Source organism: Hipposideros armiger, unplaced genomic scaffold, assembly GCF_001890085.2.
Source record: "Hipposideros armiger isolate ML-2016 unplaced genomic scaffold, ASM189008v1 scaffold_551, whole genome shotgun sequence".
In the NCBI taxonomy this organism is placed as follows: Eukaryota; Metazoa; Chordata; class Mammalia; order Chiroptera; family Hipposideridae; genus Hipposideros; species Hipposideros armiger.
The window spans coordinates 195,143-221,331 of NW_017731901.1; the positions used below are offsets into that span (position 1 = coordinate 195,143).

General features: G+C 38.5%; 1 protein-coding gene across 7 annotated transcripts in view; it reads right to left on the minus strand.

Moving 5' to 3' along the window:
- The window catches only part of KLF8 (KLF transcription factor 8), a 178,145-nt gene that overhangs the window by 18,149 nt on the left and 133,807 nt on the right, over window positions 1–26,189 (minus strand). For 4 of the 7 annotated variants that reach the window (XM_019669269.1, XM_019669268.1, XM_019669270.1 and 1 more), the window contains 4 exons: window positions 22,917–22,990; window positions 9,670–10,225; window positions 6,602–6,713; window positions 5,792–5,931 (listed from right to left, as the gene is read on the minus strand). In XM_019669269.1, the coding sequence (XP_019524814.1) occupies window positions 5,792–5,931; window positions 6,602–6,713; window positions 9,670–10,225; window positions 22,917–22,990 (882 nt within the window). The remainder of the gene's footprint in view (window positions 1–5,791; window positions 5,932–6,601; window positions 6,714–9,669; window positions 10,226–22,916; window positions 22,991–26,189) is intronic. The other 3 variants (XM_019669272.1, XM_019669273.1, XM_019669274.1) reach the window with 1 other exon arrangement.

Below are 26,189 nucleotides of genomic sequence, written 5' to 3' on the forward strand. Positions count from 1 at the left end.
ATATATATATAGTCATGGGACATGGAGTATAGTGTGGGAGTGGAGTCAAGGGATTTGTAATAGATATGTATGATATTGGGGGGAAATGGGGCAGCAGATTGGGGGAGGGGGGTTGTCACTTCGAGGGGTAAAAAGTATAACCATTGCACTGTGTTGTACAGCTGAAACTAATTCTAAAAGATGTGTATTTCATAATAAAAAATTTAATAAAAAGTAGATAGCAATCTAATAATTAGAATTATCTTTAAACTTAACTTTTGAAAATAAGAAAATTAAAAGTTTTGCTACCAGCAAAAACAAAATGTGTATTTCATAATAAAAAATAATTTAATAAAAAAAAAGTCACTGGACGGAAAAAAAGTTTAACTGCCATCTTGGGCCATGATATGGAACCATTCTCTGAGGTTGGCAGAAAACCAAGAAATAGGTGGCCCAGGTCCTTGATGATTATGTATCCAACATATCAGACCTGGACTCCTGACTTGTATATGAGAGAGCTGTGCCCTCCACAACTAAGATTGTTGTACAACAACTTGACTAAGCTGGAGCTGATGCGTCCTAGATAAAATATACTGTTTCTCAATAAAGTTAAAAAAAATGCATAAGGGACGTATTTAAAAAAAAAGTGGTTTGACCTAGTTGAGTCATGATACATTCTGGGTAAATAAATAAGTCTTATTTCAAAAAAAAAAACCCAAAAACAATGGGGTAAGAACAGTCTTCAATAAATGGGGCTGGGAAAACTAGATATTCACATACTGAAAAATGAAATAGGACACTTTTGAGCCAAAAACATATAATAGAGAAAAGAATGCCTCTTCAATAAATGGTACTGGCAAAATTGGAAAGCCATGTCCAAAAGAATGAAACTAGACTGCTATCTGTCACCATGTACCAAAATTAATTCAAAATGGATCAAAGACCTAAACATAATACCTGAAACAATAAACTGCATAGAAGAAAACACCCCCCCACACACACACACACATATATATATACACACACACACAAATATATATCAAAACATACAGTGAATGTTTAAATAAAAAAATTATTACAGTAAAAGACACATTGCCATTGATGCCCCTCAAAATATTTGCTCTCGCTTCAGAAGCACTTATCCCATCGCTCTTGCCACTTTCTGAAGCGGTTCTGGAAGTCCTCTTTTATTAGTGTCTTTAGTTGCGCTGTTGTGGCTGCCTCAATGTTGTGAATTGATTCAAAATGTTTACCTTTCATGGTCATTTTGACTTTGGGAAGATCCAGAGTCAAACGGTGCTAGCTCCTGTGAGTAGGTGGATGAGGACACACCATAATGTTTTTGACACAAATTGCCATAACAGAAGCGATGTGTGACATGGAGCCTTTCCGTTGTGATCTCAATATACAGTGAATGCTGCTGCAGAGAGCCATCCAACAGAAAGACAGGGATCTTCAATACGGGAAGCAGCGCGTCAAACCTTAGTAACAGTGTGTGACAAGTTTCAACTTGTTTGGTGCTGTCAGTTGGGTGAGACCTATGGTTGAGAGAATGTGTGTTTTAAAGTGTGCTATAAATCATCCTCCATCATGACAATGTTCCGTGTCACACATTGCTTCTGGTATATGGTAATTTCTGTCAAATAAAAACATTACAGTGTGTCCTCACCCACCTATCTTATTCACTGGATCTGGCACCGTGAAAATTCTGGCTCTTCCCCAAATGATTCAGGATATCAAGGCAGCCACAACAGTGCAACTAAAGACACTCACAAAAGAGGACTTCCAGAACTGCTTCACAAAGTGGCAAGAATGATGGGAAAAGTGTGTACAAAGTGAGGGGGAGTATTTTAAGGGGGATTAATGGCAATGTGTCTTTTACTGTAATAATTTTTTTATTTAAACATTCACCGTATTGTTTGATCACACATAATGGAATATTATTCAGCCTTAAAAAAGAAGGAAATCCTGCCATTTGTAACAACATGGATGAAATCTAGAGGACATTATGCTAAGTAGAATAAGCTAGATTGCTAGATTCAGAAAGACAAATACTGTATGATCTCATGTAATATTTGGAATATAAAAATGTCAAACTCATTGAAACAAAATATAGAATGGTGGTTACTAGGGGCTGGGAGTAGGGTATGGGGAGATGTTGGTAAAGAGATACAAAGTTTCAGTTTTGCAATATAAATAAGCCCTGGGAATCTAATGTACAACAATGTGACAATAGTTAACAAATATTGCACCATATACTTGAATTTGCTAAGAGGGTAGAAACTTAGGCATTGTAACCACACCAAAACATGTAACTAAGTGAGGTGATGGATATGTTAATTAGCTTGATTGTGATTAATATTTCACAATGTATATGTATATCAAATCACCAAATTGTACATCTTTTTTTTTTTTAAAGATTTTTTTTGGGGAATTGGGGGAAGGGGAACAGACAAGTTGCTGTCCTTTTGTTCTTTGGTCTAGTTGTGGAGGACGTTGCTTCACTGGCCCAAGTTGGCACCATCATTGCGCTCTTCCCGGGTGAGGCAGATCAGTCGCCGGCTTCTGGACGGCCACTCACAGCGGCTGCTGGCCGCTCACGCTGGCTGCCGGCTACAAACGGCAGCCCATGGCAACCCACTGCCACAGGGGCTGCAGCCTATGCCAACGCTGGCGACTCACAGCAGCCCAGCTCCAGGTCGAGCTGTTGTTCAGCATCTCAGCTGTGGAGGGCAGTGTCACCGACCCTCATATGTGGGATCCGAACCGGGGCCCTCTGGCGTCCCAAGCCAGCTCCTAACCATCGCGCCACACGGCCGGCCCACCAAATTGTACATCTTTAATATATATATATTTTAATGGTCAAATATAACTCAATAAAATTAGGGGGGGTAGAATAAATTAAGACAAAAAGCTTAACAGGTAGCAATGAATCTGGAATTGAAAGAATATTAATAATAGCTAACATTTACTGAGTGTTTACTATATTCCAGTTACTCCACTAAGTGTTTTTACACTATTAATATTCCCATACAAGGAAACTGAGGCAAAAAAATGTGAAGCAACTTTCAGCTGAGTGTTAGACTGGGCTATCAAATCCAGACAGTGTAGTTTTATAATATATGCTCTTGGCAATTATGTCTACATCCTCAGTAAAAGAGGTATTTGAAGAAATAAATAATAGAACTTTAGAAACACATAACTGAGGGCATAAGAGAATGTTAAGAATCAATGATAAATTTTGAGTCTGGATGAATGTGTGATGCTATTATTAAAAACGGGCTTGACAGTATGTTTAATGGCAATTGTTGTATCTGTATTTTCTGCTTTGTATAATTGTCAGCTCAGAGATGAATGGCTTCATTGCACAGGAGAGGCAGTATTCAGATGAGGAAGAGCCTCATGTCTCTGCTGAGAGAATATCTACCAGAGACAGATATATCACTCTCAGGGACCCTTTGAAATGAACCCTAATCTTTGGATGGCAATGAATCAGGCGTTTCTGCAACTTCCTCACTTCCAAAGAACCTATGGAGTACCAGCAACAGAGAAAAGTATACCTAGGTTGCATACCAATGTGTGATTCCAGGTGGCTTTTACCAATTACTGTGTTATCATTGGCAAACTTTCTATTATTGTAACTAGCACCTACATCCACCCCAGTCACCCAAAACAGAAATCTGAATCATCAATGTCCTCTCAATCATTAATACACTTCCTTCTCTCCACATCCACTCCCAACATCCTAGTAAGGCTCTCATCATTTTTTGCATGAATCACTAAATAACCTTTTAAATGGTCTTCCCATTTCCACTCTTGCACCTCAATGCTTCCACCACCAACCACTGCACTTATATGCCTTATCAATGCTGGACTTCTGTCAGTTATTAGAACAAGGCAAGCTTATTCCCATCTCACCACTTTTGTACTCTGCCTGGCTAAGAGCAACACTCTTTCTTCAAGCGTTCTGCACAGTAGGCTCCTTCTCATATTAACTATGTTATTCAATGTAAGAGCCTTATTTAGATATTGATTTGATCAAACTTAAAAAAAAATATTAGACAATTGGGAGACTTTGATATTAAAAAAATTTATGCACTATTAATATTGTGTTTATTTTTAAATCTGTCTTTTAAAGATATATTCTGAAGTGCTTACAACTAAGGTAATATGATGTCTGGAATTGGGGTCAAAATAATACAGTGTGGGGAGTTGGTAGGGGTGTAGAAGAAATAAAATTGGCCATATACTGATACAGTTGTTTAGCTGGGTCAGGGGTACATGACAGTCCAGTAAACTATTCTACTTTTGCAAGTTAAAAATTCAGGTTTATAAATATATTTCTATTTGTTTACTTACTCACTCACTTACTTACTCATTCATTCATTCATTCATTCATTCATTCATTTATGGCCTGGATCACTACAATAGCCTCTTAAGTGGTCTTCCTCCCTTCCACTCCTGCACCTCAAGGCTTCCACCACAAATCACTGCTAGGACTACATATGTCCTAGCTATGCTAGACTTTTGTCAGTTATTTGAGCAAGGCAAGCTTATTCCCATCTCACAGCTTCAACTACATATACACATATACATATACACAGAGGGTGCTAAAAAATATATACACATTTTAAGAAAGAAAACACACTGTATTAAAATTAGGCTGATGGTAGCCACTTGAAGCACCTCTTGTAGTTGCAGAAGTCAAATGTGACTTGTATTCATCTTTTGTTATTGGTATATATCGAGCATTACAATTTTAATACAGTTTTTTCCTTTCTTAAAATGTGTATATATTTTTGGCACCCTCTGTAGTTAGTGGAATAAGACTCCACCCAACAACTCAACATGGAGGAGAAGCAAACAAAACATCAATTAATAAGATGAGTGTTATGGGAATGATGGAACAATGCAACCTGGAGATCAGTCACCTGATCATAGCCTCTGGGCATATCAACTAGGACTCTGGACTCTTCTATACAAATCCTAACACAGCAAACGTAACACAACATATGTTTCCAAGAAAGGAGGGTCCCTTCCTTTTTCAGGGTGTCCAAGTCTCAATTCTGAGCTGGAGATGATTTGGGAGGAGGAGACTCCCAGGCAGAGGGTGTAAACTGATGAATGACAAGCTATATCTGGTATATAGGCAGGTTTTTTTTTCATCCAGTGTTATACAAATTTTTTAGTTAGATGTTAACATTCAAAATCTGGGACATTTCACATAAAAGTCTTTATTTGCTGCTTTTCTTTAAAATTTAAGAAGTTTCATAATACGTAGTTGGAGTTGAGTGACAGTTCTCCTTCAGATGGGGAAGGGGCCCCCCAGTTTAACAGAATCCCCAGGTCTGCTTTACTTATTTTTTTCTAATGTGCACCATTTTACCTAATATGAACAAAGGCATATTGTAGGTTGGTGCTGAGCTCCAAAAGCTTGCTTTAATTTCACTTAAACTACCTTTGAGCTTTTCAATACTCATAAAACCTGTGGGGCTCTGGTAGCAAGGGAAAGGGTAATGTCTTAGCTGCCTTAATCTTTGCATAAATGTTAGGACTTCTCAATTAGAAAGACTCCCCAGGTGCTCGATGTGAATGATGACTATTCAGAAGACACCAGACTTAGTGTATTCATAGGCAGGTTTTATAGAAATTACCTTAGATTAGGAACAAGACATAAGAGTAAAAGCCATGAATGGAGAATGTGCACATGAGTATAACTGGATCAGTCTGTTTGAAGCTTTCTTCTCTTCCTATCTCTCACATACTCTGTGTGTGTGTGTGTGTGTTGGGGGTGGGGTGGAGGTGGACAGACCTGTATGGATTCTGTGGTGGGCCTTCAGGTGAGAGCTTTTGGTGTACACTTTGTTGCATCCTGCAAAGTCACATTGGTGGATCCGTCTTCTCTTCAAGTCACGGGACTCTTCTCCCTGCGTTTGGGTCATTGCTGCTGGTCTGAGCAAAAAAAAAAAAAAGAAAGAAAGAAAAAAAGAAAAGAGAGAAATAGGGCCGAAGAATGATTTTAAAGTGGAGGCTAAATAAAGGGACTTATATACAATGGGACCACCTCATACATGCATTTAATTTATGCAAATTTAACAATAGACCCCCAAAAGAAGAAATAATTGAAATAGTTCAAGCAATTCCCTCAACTAGTTCCATTCTGCTCAGTAAGTGCAGGTTCTAGGAATTGGCAATGTTTTCTTGGGCAGTTTCTGTTCCTAAACAGTGTGAGCATTTCACTCTAACTTTCAATCTTATGTTTTAAGAAATGTATTTTTCATATATGTTTTGCTAAAACCCAAGCCAACTATTTCATTAGTTTCAACACTGGAAGAAAAGGCTCCTTTAAACTTAGATAAATAGTATGCAACTGTGCTTTACAGGAAATTGCAGATTTTTCAAGGGTAAAATTGATGATCTACCATTACAACATAACTGTCATAACATGCATGTCTATGCACATGTGTGCACACAAACCTAAACCATTGCTGGGAAGGCAGTTTTCCTATATTTTATTGTCCTCAAGTTCTTACTATTTTGTCTAAGAATTTGTTCCACTTCTACCACAGACACACACATATATACCCAGAGACAGACCTGAAGTAAAGACAAAAGTACTCACTCTTGCTGTAGTCCCTGAATACCTTGTAAGGCCAAGGATCCACTCTCATTTGCACACTCCTCACTGTCACTTGGGATTTCCAGTGAAGACATGGAGGCTGGGTCAACTTTCACTAAAAGCAAAGAAAAGGAGCAGTGTGGGCTACAAAGTATATATGCCCTTTTCATCATTTTCAGGATTCCCAGCTTGGCCCCACAGTAAGAAGTAGCAGCAAGAAAGAGAAATAAAGAAAAAGCAAAGATAGAAGAAATGTAATTGTATAGAACAGGGGTCAGCAAACTTTTGAGATGGAAGAGCCGCCAGGGGGGCAGCAAACTGCGGCTCGCGAGCCACATGCGGCTCTGGGTATGTACATGTAGCTCTGAAGTAAAATTGAAAATGAAAATAAAACTATCAGAATTTCATTTATAAAATTGTTAAAGGATATTCGCATAATGGTGATTATGTCAAAATATATTTATGGCTCTTGAATAATTTTTAAATTGTTATGAGAGACAGGATTGGCTTCCAGGGTCTTCCGGGGTCGGCAAACTTCTGAGACTGAGCATACCCAAAGAACCGCATGTGGCCCGCGAGCCGCAGTTTGCCGACCCCTGGTGTAGAAGTAAGAGAAGAACATCTAAATATTTTAGCATAGCCGGGAACGGAAATTTGTTTGAGGGAAGTATATTAAGGAACATTCTTGTACCACTAGAATAAGCTTCTCTAGGATAGTGAGTGAGATAGGATAGCTTTTTCAAGGATAGAGTCTAGTTATGATTCAACTCCATCTCCAGCCCCCAGGTCAGGGTCTGCTGAAAAGTCAGGCTCAATGTGTGTTTATTGAATAGAACTCTCTAAATAGTTCCATGGCTATCCTAAGATCAATGTCTGTGCTCACCCAGAGGTGAGAACTCATTGTCAATGAGATGAAACACATACCTAGTACCTAGCAGGTGCTTGATATATGTTACATCCTTCCCTTCCACCTATGTTGAGAGAAGTCCTCAAATATTTCTTATTATCAATTACTGATGTTTCTGACTCTTAACAAAACTCAATCAGATGGTCAACAGTCTTCTAAATCTAGTTAAAGCTTCAAAACATCTATGTAGAAGAAACTTAAGGGTGACAATAGGATTGAACAAGGAAGGACTTGGCTAGTGCAGTCGCCTCCATACATTGACTGTGTATTATTCACTAAAAAGTTTTAAGCATGCATCTCAATATGTGTGTTTGTCTGCATGTGTGTGATATAAATGTATTCGTATATTAAAATTTTGTGTACATTATCAAAAATAAACAAAGTAACATGTAAGGGGTGAGAAAATGCAGACATACATTTTGATATTTTCTTCTTGTGCTCCAATTGTTTTGTGCACCTCCACCATCCAAGGTATTTTGGAGACTACTGGGCTAATGGCCTTAGCTTAGCTCAAAACTACATTAAACAATTTAAAAACATATTCTATTTAGAGTGGCTCTGGTGGACCGATGGGTATTATGGGGGAACTCAAAGACCCGTCAAACCATCCCTTGGTGCTACCATTGTCTTGATATCAGCAACTTTTCACACAGATAATTTTATTTTCCAATTTTGTTTTTTGTTTGGCTCTCTCTCCCTGTTTGAGAATTGATAATCATATTTTGATTAACCCCCTCAGGGGATTCCCAAAACAAGATGATTATGAACACTTATCATAACCAAAATTAACCACTACCTAATGATGGCATTTTTATTCAAAAGAATACTGCAAAATATCAGGAACTTGATGCTTAGTATGTGGTTTTTTAATCTTCTACATTTAGTGATGGAATGATCATAAGGCATTGGATTTCAAAGGTAGAAAACTTTTAGTAAGTGTGTGTGATAGATCCTTGTCTTTTCCACCCACGTATCTCCCCTGTGGCCTTTTTAATTCATGCTAAACATTTATCAGCTCCTCAGTTGACATGGATTTGAATCCTCTCACCATCCTAATTTCTCTTCTCTAATTATACTCCAGTTTCCCAACATCATTCCTAAGGCACAACATTAAAACCTGATTGGAATTCTACATATGTGGTGAAGCTAAATATCTTGAACCATTTCAAGAAGCCATATAATTCTCTTTGATCATTGCTGATTACAAACTAAAGTAGATACGCTTCCAGGAAGGGGTCTGAGGACTGGGTGACTTAATTTATACCTTTCTGGATTCTGAACTTATTTTAACAATTAAGCAAAAGGAAACATTACAGCATATGAACTCTCACCTGGGCAAATTTTCCAGTTTTTTCATCAAATTATTTGTTGCAAGACAACTACTACCACTGTGTTAGGTTCTCTGGAGATACACAAAGGTAAATAAGATGTGTCTTGTCCTTGAGGAATTTACTAATTCAGTTGGGAAGAATGCCCATACACTTAGAATACAGGCAAGTAAAAAAGTAAAATGGAGGGTGATAGATGACAAATGAGGAAGAACACAGGGAAGATGGCAATATTTCAAAGAAGACTATTTTACCTGCAGGAAAGAGAACACGTACAGTGTTGGGATATGTAGGAGTTAAGGCTGGCTAAGGATATAGGGCTAGAAACATTCTCAACTTGTCCACCAAAGCATTCCTAATGGCACAGAAAAATAAACACATTCTCCTGGAAAATCCCAAGGTGGGTACCTTAGTAAGCTTAAAAGTATTTTTGAAGTTTGTGTTTTATCTTAAAAGGTTATTCAAATTTTACATTTTTCTCTTTAATAAAATCATTTTTAAAATATAAAATGTTTTTAAAAGAACAAGGAAAAATATATAAAATGTTTTAGAATTATTTACTATCAAATCATATATAGGTTCCAGGAAGATACATAGTATTTCATTCAAGGATATGCATATCCCAGTTTAAGAAGCAAGGGGTAAACAAAGAAGTGTCAGTGTACATTCTTAAGTATTGAAGATACATGTAAAAAAACAGTGTTTATGAAAGATTACTCTTGAAGCTGTGGAAGGATAATTGGAGGGGGTGAAAAGAGATAAGAGATAAGATAACTCAAAGAGAGAGAGCAGATGGATGAAGATGAGGCCCAGGAAAGGGGTACATTGGTGCTGACCTGATCCAGCATTTTTGCCATCTCCTCCAATGAGTGGGACTGTAATGGCTGCAGGGTTCCCATCGGCAGGCAAAGTAGTATACACCATGGGCAGAGACTGCACCACTACTGGAATGGTCTTCAGGCCACCAATCTTATTTGGCAGAGTGACTGAGGGGATAGTGTGAATCACATGTAAGATCTGTGGGCCACCAGAGCCCTGAGAGGAGGCCAGGATAGGGCCTGAAGTCAGAACGGTAGGGATGCTTGTTAAAGTGCCTATGTCAGCTGTTGACGTGGACACTACAGGAGCAGACTGTGGGTTGGGAGGACGTATTGGAGCTTGCAGCATGCTGGCAGGCTGAAGAGGAGCCTTGGGCTTGTGAAAGGAGAGGTCGACTGGTTCCACCTGGGGCAGGTTGACATCACTAGCCAGAAGTTCTTCTGGTGGCTCAATCTTGATGTCATTAAGAAGTGATGGGTTCTCCATGGGGTTGGCATCCAGGAGTGGTGGAGATGTCACATTATCTTTGTCTGTTGTCTTTAGGGGATCACTGATCTGAATGTGGTCAGTGACCTATAAAATAAATAAATAAACAAATGAGAGATGCAAAACAGTCAGTGTCAGTGCCCTGAAGAAGAGATATGTGAGCAATGAAAGAAGAAATTTCCATTATCTTTTCATGGACAGAATATATAAGGTGTTGAAAGAAATGAAGCAGGAGTACACTAAAGATGAAAAAGGATGGGAAACTTGACTGAGCACCAGCATTAGGCACTGTATCAGGCAATTGCTATAGATTGTTTTATTTAATCATTATGATAATTCTTAAAGATTAATTAAAGTCAACACTTTTTTTTAATTGGGGAATTGGGAGAGGGGAACTGTGTTGGGGAATTGGAGAGGGGGACCAGCCAAGTTGTTGTTCTTCAATCTTAGTTGTGGAAGGCGCCAGTTGCCCTCTGGCTGCCCGTCGGCAGCTTGTGGCCTCTAAGCTCAAGGTGCTGTGTTACAATCTTAGTTGTGGGTGGGCTTAGTCATGACCCCACGCAGGAGTCGAATGGGCAGCCTTGTTGTTAAGAGTGCACGCTCTATCCACTGAGCTATCCGGGTGGCAGCTCAGCTCAAGGTGCCGAGTTCAGTCTTAGTTGTGGGCGGGTATAGCCCACCATCGAACAGGCAGTCTTGTTGTTAGGAGCAAGTGCTCTCACCAGCTGAGCCATCCTGTCACCTGTTGGCAGCTCAGCAGCAGCTCAGCTCAGGTGCAGCGTCACTGGTCCATATGGAAATCGAACCAGTGGCCCTGTTGCTCAGAGCTCACGCTCTTAAGCTAACTCTTAACCAACTGAGCCACTCGGCCGGCCCAGCACTTTCTACATATCCACTATAGGTGCTAAGCCAGTGACGGCACACATGAATAAGGTATAGCCACAAAGTGCATACTAATATACTAACCATAATGATAGAATTATGTGAGTAGCTTATAAGTCATACAATAATAAGTGATGCAGCAGACATATAGGAGGTGTTTCAGAAAAAGAAAATGGAATGATTTATTCTATCTAGACAGGATCATGGAAGGCTTCAAGGAGGAACTGAATTTTAGATGGGTCTAAGAGAATTAATGAGTTGTCTAGGCAGAGAAGGGGTAAGAAACATACTCTTTTCTGTAGAGATATAACAGACAATACACGTAGGAAATAATGATGCAGCAGTCAGTTGTATTATATGCAAAATCAAACTATGCAGCTTTTTAAATTAAAAAAATACAAACTAAATAAGAACTTCGTATATTATAAAATAACATAAAACCTCAACCTAATCAAAAACTTTCTAAGAAGTCCATGAATTCAAAGGTCAAGGGTATTGTGAAATGTATATGCCATTGCAGGACAACACTCTGGACCTTGAAGATGGCCTTGGAGATGGTGGAGCCACTTTAGCCAGTAAACAAAACAAGGTTCCATTCTCTATCAGGATTATATTTAAGTTATAGGAGTTTTGAATTTTGAGAGATGTCCAAGAATGCATATTTTATACAAAATACAACTATCTTTTATTTTTATATATTTGGAATTCAAGTAAACGCTGGCTGATAAAATATAATTGTTTTGATAAGGGGAGTGACATGAGCAGAGCTATTTCTCTGAGATTTAACTAGCTCCTCAATGAAGGATAGATTGAAGGAGGAATAAGACTGGAATCAAAGAGACTGAAAAGGAGACAAGAGGAAAATTTTGGTAAGACAATTGGAGACATTTGCATATTGAATGATATTAAGAAATTATTGTTGCTATTTAAAGGTTAGATAATATGTAAATTTAGGTAAAAGATAATAAGGACCTGAACTCAGAGAATAATGAGGGTCAAGGAGAGGCAGTGTCCTCTTATTCTGACTTCATTTTAAAAACCATTAGAGTATACTGGGAGTGAGTAAAGAAGCATCTATGTTTCGTCTACAGAGCTTAGCCAGACTGCCATCTGCTTTCTCCCTCTACTATGCTATGACTCTCTTGTTGTTGCTGTTGTTTTTTAATTTGCAACCCCCCGCCCCAATTCAGGTCTTGTCTGTGGTCCAAATATTGCTTCAATATGCTCCTATAAGACAGGATTCCTGTGATTTGTCCCAATGTTTCACATACTTCTAATGTAATCCCTTATGGATGAATATGCTCCACCCAGGTAAGGGATCAGTAATATCCTGTTGGTGGTTGGGAGAGGGAGGATAGGGAGAGGAAGTTGTCAATGATGGCTCTACTGAACTAAAAAACTCCTTTCCCTCTGAATTCCCCAAATCAGCTTAAGCTCCTGTTTTTCCTACATTTCCCACGTATCTCGTCATCTGACTAGTCCTCTTCCCTGATTCAAGTCAGAATCCTAGGAATCTCTAAAGAATAGGAAGTATTTCTATAGTCTATCAAAGATGTCAACAACACAGTGAAATAAAGTTACAAGAGAAAGCATAAGAAGAGGTGAAGTGTAATAGTTTCTAAAGGAATATTGATTGTGCGTGCAAATGTAGAAATGAACACTAAATCTGCCAATATACATTAAAAAGAATCTAGTTAAATATTTAGGGATTTTTGGACTCTATGCATTAGGTCCACAAACATAAGGAAGCTGAAGTTTTGAATTCTAAATATAAAATGGAGACTACTTTAGCAACCTTACTGTCTTTTGTTAAACAGGTGTCATCTCAAAGACACTGAGTGTTGCCTAGATAATGCTATTAGTTAAAGGTTTTGTGCTTAGCTGGTACTTGATCCAGCTAATATGCTTTTATTGAAAAACATATTATTCAGCAAAATCCAAAATGGAAACTGAATGATGAAAGTAGAGAAACTGAAGAATAATCTATTTTTATTGACTTGATAAGATGTTGCAGGCCCCCTACTTCAACAAACCATCATAACTTGTTCTGTAGAATAAACATACTTTGTGGTCTACAAATTCTTTGTAAAAACGCTATCAAGCAATAGGGCTTTAATCATTACTCCTCTTCTGACATTATCACAAGACTTGAAAGAAATGTTGGAAGGCCAGTTGTTTGGGATTAATTTAATAGTAGCTTCTTTTTATTAATTTATTTTTCAATTATACTTGACATACAATATTCTATTAGTTTCAGGTGTATAACACGGTGATTAGACATTTACATACCTTATGAAGTGATCACCCCAATAAGTCTAGTACCCATCTAACCATACATAGTTATTACAATATTACTGACTATATTCCCTATGCTGTACTTTACATCCCCATGGCTGTTTTTATAACTGGCATTTTGTACATATACATCCCTTCCCTATTTCACTCTTTCCCTCAAACACCTTCCTTTTTGGTAACCATCAAAATGTGCTCGGGCCAGCCGAGTGGCTCAGTTGGTTAAGAGCTCACTCAAGAGTTTGAGCTCTGAGCAACAGCGGTTCGAGTCCCAGCCCGAGCTGAGCAGCCGCTGAGCTGCCAACAGGTGGCAGGATGGCTCGGCTTTAAAAAAAATCAAAAAACAAAAAAAAACCCCAACTTTCAAAATGTTCGCAGTATCTATAAGTTTGTTTCTGTTTTGTTTATACATTTATTTTGTTTTTTAGATTCCACATATAAGTGAAATCATGTGGGATTTGTCTTTCTCCGTCTGACATTTTTCACTTTGCATAATACTATCTAGGTCCATCCACATTGTCAGAAATGGCAAGATTTTGTTCTTTTTATGGCTGATTAATAGTCTATCATATATATATGTGCACCATCTTCTTTATCCATTTGTCTATCAATGGCTACTTAGGTTGCTTCCACATCTTGGCTATTATAAATAATGCTGCAATGAACATCAGGATGCATATACCTTTTTGAATTAGTGTTTTGGATTACTTTAAATAATTACACAGAAGTGGAATCACTGGGTCATATGGTAGTTCTATTTTTAATTTTTTGAGGAACCTCCACACTGTTTTCCATAGTGGCTGTGCCAATTTACAATCCCACCAACAGTGCATGAGACTTCCCTTTCTCCACATCCTCATCAACACTTGTCATTTGTTGATTTATTGATGATAGGTGTTGATATTTCATTGTGGTTTTAATTTTTATTTCCTTGATAATTAGTGATGCTGAGCATCTTTTCATGTGTCTGTTGGCTCTCTATATGTCCTCTTTGGAGAAATGTCTTATGTATGTCTTCTGTCAATTTTTAATTGCATTTTTTAAAAATTTTGAGCAGTATGGGTTCTTCATATATTTTAAATATTAATCCTACATAGGACATAACACTTGTAAATGTCTTCTCCCATTCTGAAGGTTGCCTTTTTGTTTTGTTGATGGTTTACTTTGAGGTGCAAAAGCTTTTTCATTTTATGTAGTCCCATTTGTTCATGTTTGGTTTGATTGTCTTAGCCCTAGAAGACATATCCAAAAAATACTGCTAAAACCAACATTAAAGAGTTTATTGGCTATGTTTTCTTCTAGGAGTTTTATGTTGTTCAGACTTTAATCCATTTTGAGTTCATTTTTGTATAGGGTATAAGAAAGTGGTCTCATTTCATTGTTGTTTTGTGTGTGTGTGTGTGTGTGTATGTGTATCTGTCCAGTTTTGCCAACACTATTTATTGAAGAGACTGTCTTTACCCCATTGTACATTCTTGCTTCCTTTGTCATAGATTAATTGTCCATATAGGTGTTGGTTTATTTCTGGGCTCTCTGTTACACTGATCTATGTGTCTGTTTTTATGCCAGTACCATGCTGTTTTGATTACTATAGCCTTGTAGTATAGTTTGATATCAAGTAGCTTGGTATGTCAAACTTGATTCTTTCTCAAGATTGCTGTGACTTTTCAGAGTCTTTTGTCATTCCATAAAAATTTTAGCATTATTTGTTCTATTTCTGTGAAAAATTCTATTGGTATTTTCATAGTTATTGCATTGAATTTGTAGATTGTTGTCGATAGCGTGGACATTTTAACAATGTTCTTTTTTCCTATCCATAAGCATGATATATCCTTCCATTTATTTGTGTTTTCTTTAATTTTTTTCTTCTCTTAGAGTTTTCCAAGTACAGGTCTTTTATCTCCTTGGTTAATTGTATCCTGAGGTATTTTATTCTTTTTGATGCAATTATAAATAGGGTTGCTTTCTTAATTTCCTTTTTTGATAGTTCAATGTTGGTGTATAAAAATGCAACTGAGAGAGATCCAAGATGGTGGAGTAAATAAATACTGTGCCTGCCTACTTTCATGAACACATTAAAATTACAACTACATTAGAGAACAATCAACCTGGAGAACCATCTGAAGTCTGGCTGAACAGAAGTTTTATAACTAAGGATATAAAGAAGAAGCCACATCAAGACTGGTAAGAGGGGTGGAGACGTGAAACAGCCTGGCCCCAATCCTCCATGTGGCAGTTGAGAATCAAGAGGAATATCTCAAGAGGCTCCCCCCCAAAAGAGCGAGGGACCCAACCCCACACCAACCTCCCAATACCAGAGTACTTGTGCCAGAAAGAGAAGCCCCCAGAACATCTGGCAGTGAAAACCAGTGGGAATTCCAACCATCAAGCTGAAACAGAAGGCTGCGGGAAACCCAGAAGTCCTCTTAAACAGCCTGTGCTCAGGCTCTCTCACTTTCAGCCACTCACTTTGGGGTCCAGAGGAGAGACAGTAACTGGGAAGGTGTTGGAGACATACAGGGGGCAGACTGAGGTGTGTAGCTTCAGAAAGAGGGCTGGAGGACAGTCACCATTTTCCCTGTTTTTGTCTTCCTCCCAAAGAGCTAGCAGTTGAGTGCCATCTTTCCTATGTTGAGCTCTCCCTCACAGGCCAAATCTGAATCTGACTGGCCTGGTGAGCTCTGCTGCTTCACTCTGCTAACATCCTGAGTCCTCACCCCACCAAATTCGCCCAACACCAAAGGCACTTTCTCCACGAGCAGCCAGCCCTTCATACATTGCATTCTTTATTGGAAATCTATTGGGTCCATGGGCCCCAGGTGGGTGGCAACTGGCCTCAATGTGCTGAGACTTTTGGTGAGTATCTCCAGGCTCAGCACTGGCACAAAACCAGAGTCTGCTTTAACCTGGTAAGCACAACTCCTTCCACTCTAGTGAATCCCTGAGACCCTGCCTCACTCAACTCGTTATTGCATGAGGCTTTATCAGTGGCTGAACCTTAAGGGAGCTGGCAGGTGGCAGCCAGCCTTGGAGTGTCCTGGCTTATTGTGGAATACCCCAGGCCCAGTGTGGTGGCAGCCATCCTTGGTTCGCAGTGTGGCCTTTCCCACATTCCTAGAACTTTAGGAAGGCAGCAAACAACTGCAAATTACTATGGAGCTCCTGCTAGGTACTCCCTACCTGGTCACAGGCACTGGGTGACCTGAGCTTGCAACAAAACCCCTTCCAAAGGGCCCCGGAACTAACATACTTGGAGGTTGGCTTCAGACTACAGCAGAGCACTGCCCATTTAGCCCCACAACTGGCACACACAAAGAGCAGTCTCAACAGACACCAGGGCCTGATGGGGCTAAGCCCAATCAGTTGGGTAAGGACCCTGCACAGCAGCCTGTAAGCTGTGGGCATTGGCAAGCTCCGTAGCCAATCAACCTGAGGCTCAATCCCCCCCCCACTGACATGCAAATAACAAACAAGGCTCAACTATAACAGGAGGGCACTCATGACCCACAGAAGGGACACTCCTGCAGCACCCAAAGCTGAAGACCAGGGAGACAGTGTCAGGGCCCCACAGGGAAGCTATTACATAAGGACACCTGGCCAAGACCATGAGTCATACCAGATCTACCTAATAAATAGAAACAAACAGAGAGGTAGCCAAAATGAGGAAACAAAGAAATACTTCCCAAATGAAAGAACAGGAGAAAATTCCAGAAAAAGAAATATCTGATACAGGGTTCAAAACAATGGTATAAGTATTCTCAATGAAGTTAGTGAGAACTTCAACATAGAGAAAGCAAGCATAAAAAAGATCTAGAAACCATTTTTAAAAAACCTGTCAGAAGTGAAGACTAGAGTAACTGAATGAAGAATGCTCTAGAAAAGAATCACTAGCAGAAAAGATGAAGCAGAGGATCAAATCAGCAATTTGGAAGACAAAGTAGCAGGAATCACACAATCAGAACAGCAAACAGAAAAAAAAGAGTCCAAAAAATGAGGATAGTTTAAGAGAACTAAAGGACAACATCAAGCATAACAACATCCGCATTACAGGGCTACCAGAAGAAGTGAGAAAGCAAGGGATTGAAAACCTATTTGAAGAAATAATTACAAAAAAACTTTCCTAAGCTGGTGAAGGAAATAGACACAGAAGTGCAGGAAATGCAGAGAATCCCAAACAAGATGAACCCAAACAGGCCCACACCAAGACACATTATAATTAGAATGGCAAAGGTTAAAGACAAAGAGAGAATCTTAAAAGCAGCAAGAGAAAGGCAACAAACAATAGCTTATAAGGGAGCTCCCATAAGATTGTCAACTAATTTCTCAACAGAGACTTTGCGGGCCAGAAGGGATTGGCACAAAATATTCAACATGATGAAAAGCAAGGACCTACAACCAACATTACAATACCCAGCACAAAACTATTATTTAATATTGAAGGACAGACAAAGAGCTTTCCAGATCAGAAAAGGCTAAAGGAGTTCATCATAACCAAACCAGTATTACAATAAATGTCAGAGGGACTTATTTAAAATGGAAAAAAAAGATCAAAATTATGAATAATAAAATGGCAATAGTTACATATCTATCAACAATTACTTTCGATGTAAATGGACTAAATGCTCCACTCAGAAGACATAGATGTGCTGCATAGATAAGAAAACAAAACCCTTACATATGCTGCCTATAAGAGAATTACCCCAGATTAAAGACACACACAGAGTGAAAGGGATGGAAAAAGATATTTCATGAAAATAGAAATGAAAAGCAAAAACAAAAAGAGCTGGAGTAGCAATACTTATACCAGACAAAATAGACTTTAAATCAAAGGCTATAACAAGAGACAAAGGAGGACCCAGTAGTCCCACTTCAGGGTATTTATCTGAAGAAACCCAAATGCTACTTCAACAGGACACGTGCATCATATGTTCACTGCAGCATTGTTTACAATGTCGAAGATGTGGAAGCAGTCTGGATGTCTGTCAATGGTAGAATGGATTAAGAAGAGGTGGCACATATATACAATGGAATATTGCTTGGCCATGAAAAGCAATGGGTTCTTGCCATCTGTGGTGGCATGGATGAACCTGTAGGGTATTGTGCTGAGTGGAGTATGTCACACAGAGAAAGACAGATGCAATGTGATTTCACTTGTATGTGGAATCTGAAGAACAAAATAAATAAACAAAACAGAAACAAATGCATAGATACAGAGATGATATTGATGGTTGCCAGATATGAGGAGGTTTGAGGTAAGAAAGGGGAAGGGATTAAAAAGTACAAATTGGTTGTTACACCTTAATCATGGAGATATATGGTATAGCAAAATGAATACAGTCAATATTGTTAATAACAATATATGTTTCATATTGGTACTATATTTGTTGGGGTGATAGATTGATAGATGGGAGGGGTTTGGAAGGCAGGGTGGAAAAGGTAAAGGTTAGTTACAAAATCGTCATTGGGATGTAAAGTAAAGCACAGGGAATATAGCCAATAATAGGGTAATAACTATGTATAGTGCCAGGGGAGTACTAGACTAGTCAGGGGGATCATTTCTTAAATTATACAAGTGTTTAATCACTATCCTGTACACCTGAAATTAATATAAAATAATATTGAAACATGCAACTGATTTATGAATATTAAGTTTGTATCCTGCTACTTTACTGAATTCATTTATTTCTCATATTTTTTGGTGGAATCTTGAGGGTTTTCTACATATAGTATGGCATTTGCACATAATGACAGTTGTACTTCTTCCTTTCAAATTTGGATGCCTTTTATTTCTTTCTCTTGTCTATTGCTGTGGCTAGGACTTCCAATATTGTGTTGAATTAAAGTGATGAAAGTGGACATCCCTGTCTTGTTCCTGATCTTAAAGAAAAAGCTTTTAGCTTTTCACCACTGAATATGATGTTAGCTGTGGGTCTCTCATACATGACATTTATTATGATGAAGTATGTTCCCTCTATCCCCACTTTGCTCAGAGTTTGTATTATAAATGAATGTTGGATTTTTGTCAAATTCTTTTTCTGCATCTATTGATATGATCATATGATGTTGCCCTTCATTTTGTTTATGTGGTGTATCAAGTTAATCTGTGGATACTGAACCAACCTCACACCCCAGGAATAAATCTCACTTGATCATGGTGTATGATCTTTTTAATGTATTGCTAATTTAGGTTTCCTAATATTTTATTGAACATTTTTGTCATATATGTTCATCAAGGATATTGGCCTATATTTTTTTTGGGAGTGTCTTGGTTTGGTTTTGGGTAATGCTGGCTTTGTAAAATGAGTTTGGGAACTTTCCCTCCACTTCATTTTTTCGAATAGTTAGAAAAACATAGGTATTAATTCTTTGAAAATTTGGTACCATTCACCTGTAATGCAATCTGGTGCAGGACTTTTGTTTGTTGGGAGTTTTTTGATTACCCATTGATTTTGTTACTAGTTATTGATCTGTTCACATTTTCTGTTTCTTCTAGATTTAGTCTTGGAAGACAGTCTATTTCTAGTTTATCCATTTCTTCCAGGTTGTACAATTTATTGTTCATAGTATTTTATTATAATCCTTTGTATTTCTGTTGTGTCCGTTGCCAGTTCTCCTCTTTCATCTTTTTTTGTAGTTATGAAAATCCTCACATTTAATGTCTCTACTTTTATTAGTTTCACGGTACAAAATAATGCAATAGTTAGACATTTCACCCCTCACAAAGTGAGAACCCCCTCTCCCAATCTACTACCCCTCTAACATAGTATATATCTATTACAATTCCATTGACTCTATTCCCCATGCTATATTCCATATTCTGTGACTATATACATATATTGGTTGTTGGAAAAGTCATGACGTATTTTGTCTATGTTTTTCAAAAGTAATTTATTTATATAAAGAACAAAGATCAATCAATGATATGTTGCCCGTTTTGTTCGATAACCTTTTGCCATCTTTCAGTGAGCTGCATAATTCCTCATTCATAGAAGGACCTGTCTTTATCAGACGAAAAACTAAACAAGGTGCTGATTTACAGTCTCATCTGAATTGAACATTATACCATGCAAGGAGTTTTGAAGACAGCAAAACAAGTGGAAGTCTGATGGTGCAAGGTCAGGTGAGTATGGTGGGTGTGGCAACACATCCCATCCAAACTCCAATAATTTTTTTAAAGATTTTTATTGGGGAATTGGGGGATGGGAACAGCGCTGGGGAATTGGGGGAAGGGGAACAGACAAGTTGCTGTCCTTTTTTTTTGTTCTTCAGTCTAGTTGTGGAGGGCGTTCCTTCACTGGCCCAAGTTGGCACCATCATTGTGCTCTTCCCGGGTGAGGCAGATCAGTCGCTGGCTTCTGGATGGCCGCTCACACTGGCTGCTGGCTACACACGGTACCCCATGGCAACCCACTGCAACAGGGGCTGCAGCCTACGTGGTCGCCAGCGATTCACGGCAGCCCAGCTCCAGGTTGAGCTGTTGTTCAGTATCTTAGCTGTAGAGGGCAGTGTCACTGGCCCTCTGGTGTTCCAAGCCAGCTCTTAACCAACGCGCCACTCAGCCAGCCCCTCCAATAATTTTTGACGGGTGATCAAAATTGTGTGTGGTCTCGCGCTGTCCTAATGGAACACAAGTCCTTTACAATTAACAAGCTCTGGACGTTTCTGGATGATGGCTTCATTCAAACTGTCCAATTGCTGACAGTATACATTCAAATTGATTGTTTGTTTCCTTGGTAGGAGCTTGAAAACACGACACCTTTAAAATCCCACCACACTGAGAGCATAACCTTCCTCTGATGAATGTCTGCTTTCAATGTTGTTTGAGGGGAATCATCACGTCAGCACCAAGACAGTTTGCATACCACATTGTTGTAAACAATCCACTTCTCATCACCAGTTATCAGTCACTTCAAAGAAGGATCATTTTTATCACGTTTAATGAGCATATTGCAGATGTTTATACGTGCCGTCAAATGAACTTCTTTGAGTTCATGAGGAATCCAAATATCGATCGGGCTTGCTTACATATCCCAGCTTCTTTAGGTGGTCATGAACTCTTGAATGATGGATGTTCAATGTTTCTGCAATCTCTCGTGTTGTGTAATGTGGGTTTGACTCGATCAATGCCTCTATTTTGTCATCATCAACCTCGGTGGGCCTCCCAGACTGAGGAGCGTAGTTGAGATAAAAATCACCAGCACGGAATTTTGTGAACCGTCGTTCGCACTGACGTTCTTGTAGAGCATTGTCACCATAAACTTTATGCATCTTTTCACGAGCTTGACGTGTTTTTCCCTTTATGGAAGTAAGAGTAAAATATGGCAAAAGTGTACAGTTTGGTCTTCCATCTTCAACTTGTTGTAAAATCTCCAAAACTCAATCAAATCACTCAATTGTTTTTTTATAATGAAGCTAGAACTGTCAGCTGTCAAATGGCATAGCAATAACATAGATGTGAATGACTCTAGTACTTCCAAAAATGAACTAGTGCCATCTGTTGCAAACATGCATCATGACTTTTCCGACAACCCAATATATATATTAAATTATAGTTGACATACAGTATTATTCAGCTTCAGTTTCAGGTGTACAGTGCAGTGGTCAAGCATCTACACTGCCCATGAAGTGGTTTCCCTAATAAGACATGTGCCCATCTGACACCCTACAAAATCTTCACAATATTATTGTTTATATTCCCCAAACTGTCTTTCATATCCCCATGGCAATATTGTAGTTACCAATTTATGCTGTCTAATCCCTTCCCTCATGTTTTTATTTGCTCACTTTTTTCCTTGATTAGTTTGACTACAGGATCATTAAATCTGTTTATCTTTCAGAAGAACCAGCCCTTTGTTACAATGATCATTTCTATTGCTTTTGTTTTTCAATGTTTATTTTGTTTATTTCTGCTCTGAACTTTTTATTTCATTCGTTCTAATCATTGTGGGCTTTGTTTGTTCTTCTTTTTCTAGTTCCTTTAGATGTAAAGTTGTATTGTTTTATTAGAGATTTTTCTTGTAGAGGTAGGCCTGTAGGGCTGATAATTTCTTTCTTTTTATTTTATTTTTGACATTCACTATTATTTTATCTTAATTTGAGGTGAATAGCATAGTGGTTAGACATTTATATAATTTTAGAAGTGATCCCCCCAACTAATACAGTACCTACCTGGAACTATACATAGTTACCATATTATTGACTATATTCCCTATGTTTTACTTTACATCCCCATGACTATTCTGTAACTACCAGTTTATATATCTGAAAACCTTCACCTTTTTCAACCACTCTCCCAAACAACCATCAGGCAACCATCATGTTGTTAGAAAGAAATATGACCTTCAGCTCTATGATTATGAGGCACTCAGCACTATTTTTTTTTTAAACTTTACTGGGGAACAGTGTGTTTTTTCCAGAACCCATTAGCTCCAAGTCAATTCACTGTAGCCAATCTAGTCGTGGAGGGCAAATCTCACTGGCCCATGTGGGAATTGAACCGGCAACCTCAGTTTTACAAGCACCATACTCTAACCAACTGAGCCAACCAGCCACCCTCAGCACTATTATGGCACAATATTAGCATCTCATTTTCTCGATAACTGACCTGTTTCAATACAGGCATCGAGCCACTTTCTGAATTAAGTTGGACCTCCAAACTGTTTATAAATTGATCCATATCTGGAAAAGAGACAAGAGAAAGACAATTTTAAAATAATATGTAACCTAGTGCATACTGCATGCCATACCCTTAGTTGTACCTGTTTGTGTTTTATGAACATTATTTTTCAGGACTTACTAGTTACTGAGAAGTCACTATTTGGATAACATTCTAATTTATATACTTTATTCATCAAGATGTCCCTGACTTCTCCCCAATAGTATAAGCTGACCCCTTCCCTCAAAGTCTGTATGCATGTGAATTTCTTTCTTCCAACTTCTCCAATCCACCAAACAGCCATAGGAATATGAGCATAGCTACATAGTTTCCAGAATGCTCCCCTTCCTGGACTAGTTCTCATTCTAAGGAGTTCCATGCTCTTGTATGAATATTTACCCTAATGAACTTGTTCACACATCAGCTACAATTCTCTCTAAAGAAGTATTTTATCTCTCTACCTCTTTTTTAATTTTTTTAAAAATTAAATTTTGGGGGCTGACATTGGTTAGCAAAATTACATAGATTTCAAATGTACATTTCTATAATATATAATCTATATATTGTATTGTGTGTTCACAACCCACAATCAGTTCTCCTTCCATCACCATATATTTGACACCTTTTCCCTCCTTCCCCCTCACCCTCTGGTAATCACTAAACTGCTGTCTATGTCTATGAGTTTTGTTTCTTTATTTGTCTTACTCATTTGTTGCTTTCAGTTTTATATCCCACATACGAGTATGAGTGAAGTCATATAGTTCTCAATTTTTTCTGTCTGGATTATTTCACTTAGAATGATCACAAGATCCATCCATGTTGTCACAAATAGCAGTATTTCATTTTTTCTTATGACTGACTAATATTTCATTATACTGGGTTTCCAAAAAAATGTATACAAGTGGACACTTTGGTCAACGTTTCTCAAGCAGTAATTCCCCATAATCACAAGTGTCTGGATGCTGATGGAAACCATTAGGAGCACCTCTTGCAATTGCAGAAGTCAAGATTGACTTGTATTCACCTTTTGTGATTGGTATATATTATCACAATTTTAATAGTTTTTTCCTTTCTCAAAATGTGTATACATTTTTGGCACCCTCTGTATATATGTACCACATCTTCTTTATCCAATCATCTACCGAAGGAAAATTTGCTTGTTTCCATGTATTGGCCACCGTGAATAATGCTGCAGTGAGCATAGGGGTACATAAGAGGTCAGACAATTAAGTTTGAGAACTCATCCTAGAAAAAGAGCTACATACCACATTGCTGAATATCACTATGGTCACCTTTGAAGCACTCCCCTTGGGAAGCTTTGCATCAATGCCAGCACCTAGTCCACCCTTCAAAGCAATTTTGGAATTCTTTTCCTTGAATGGCCATCAGAGCTGTCATCATATTACCCTTGATGTCCTGAAGGTCATCAAAATGTATTGCTTTCAATATTTCCTTTATCTTCAGGTAAAGAAAAAAGTAACTGGGGCCAGATCAGGTGAGTAGGGAGGGTGTTCCAACATAGGTATTTGTTTACGGGCTAAAAATTCCCTCACAGACAAGGCCGTGTGAGCAGGTGTATTGTCGTGATGCAAGAGCCATGAATTGTTGGCCAAAAGTTCAGGTCATTTAACTTTTTCATGTGGCCTTTTCAGCACTTACAAACAGTAAATTTGGCTAACTGTTTGTCCAGTTGGTACAAATTCATAATGAATAATCCCTCTGATATATATTTAAAAAAGGTTAGCAATATAGTTGCAACAAGTTTGCAAACTTAATGGTCAGACCTCGTATATCTCTACAGATAAATGTTTTCAAATTTTTGGGGGGTAGATACCCAGAAGAGGAATTGCTGGGTCATATGGTAATTCTATTCTTAATATTTTGAGGCACCTCCATAGTGTTTTCCATAGTGGTTGTACCAATTTACATTCCCACCAGGAATGCATGAGAGTTCCTTTTCCTCCACAGCCTCTCCAACACTTCTTATTATTTGTCTTGATGATGATAGCCATTCTAACAGATGTGAGGCAATATTTCATTGTGGTTTTGATTTGCATTTCCCTAATAGGCTGTGAAGTTGAGCATTTTTTCATATACTGTTGGCCATTTGTCTATCTTCTTGGGAGAAGTGTCTGTTCAGGTCCTCAGTCCATTTTTTAATTGGATTCTTTTTTTGTTGTTGAGTTGTATGAGTTCCTTATATATTTTAGATATTAGCCCCTTATCAGAGGTACCATTTGCAAATATCTTTTCCCATTCAGTTAGTTGCTTCTTTGTTTTGTTGATAGTTTTTTTTTGCTCTGCAGAAGCTTTTTTGTTTGATATAGTTCCATTAGTTTATATTTGCTTTTATTTCCCTTGCCTGTGAGGTCAAATTCATAAAATCCTCTCTGAGCCCAAAATCCATAAACTTAGCACCTATGCTTTCCTCTGTGTATTGTTTCAGGTGTTATGTTTAGGTCTTTGGTCCATTTTTAGTGAATTTTGGTATATGGTGACAGAAAGCACTCTAGCTTCATTCTTTTGCATGTGGCTGTCCAATTTTCCCAGCACCATTTATTGAAGAGGCTTTCTTTTCTCTACATCTTTTAAACATACAAGCCAGGTGGAATTAATACAAGCAGTCTTCTATTTCCTTGTTAGGTAGCTTTACTCCTACGAAAAAAGACACTAGATCGGCACATTCGGCTACCCTGCACCATCACAATCATTCCCACCAAAAGCACATACCAGCTCCTCTTCACCAGATTTCCTTTGGACTAGCTACACTCTGATGTTACTAGAGAGGAAAACAAAGGGCAAGGAGATGAATCTGCACTTTACAGATGGCTTAACCAATTTCAGAATACACTAAACATCCCCATGTCACTTACAATTAGTTTTCTCATTTATGACTTGGATGCATTTTAAAACGTAGTCTAGGGCTGTCCAAGTGGCACGATGGTTAAGAACTGGCTTCGGATGCCAGAGGGCACTGGTTCAGATCCCACATATGAGGGCCAGTGACGCTGCCCTCTACAGCTAAGATGCTGAACAACAGCTCAACCTGGAGCTGGGCTGCTGTGAGTTGCCAGCGACGGCATAGGCTGCAGCCCCTGTGGCAGTGGGTTGCCATGGGCTACCGTGTGTAGCCAGCAGTCAGTGTGAGCAGCCAGCAGCCGCTGTGAGCGGCCGTCCAGAAGTCAGCGACTGATCTGCCTCGCCCGGGAAGAGCACAATGAT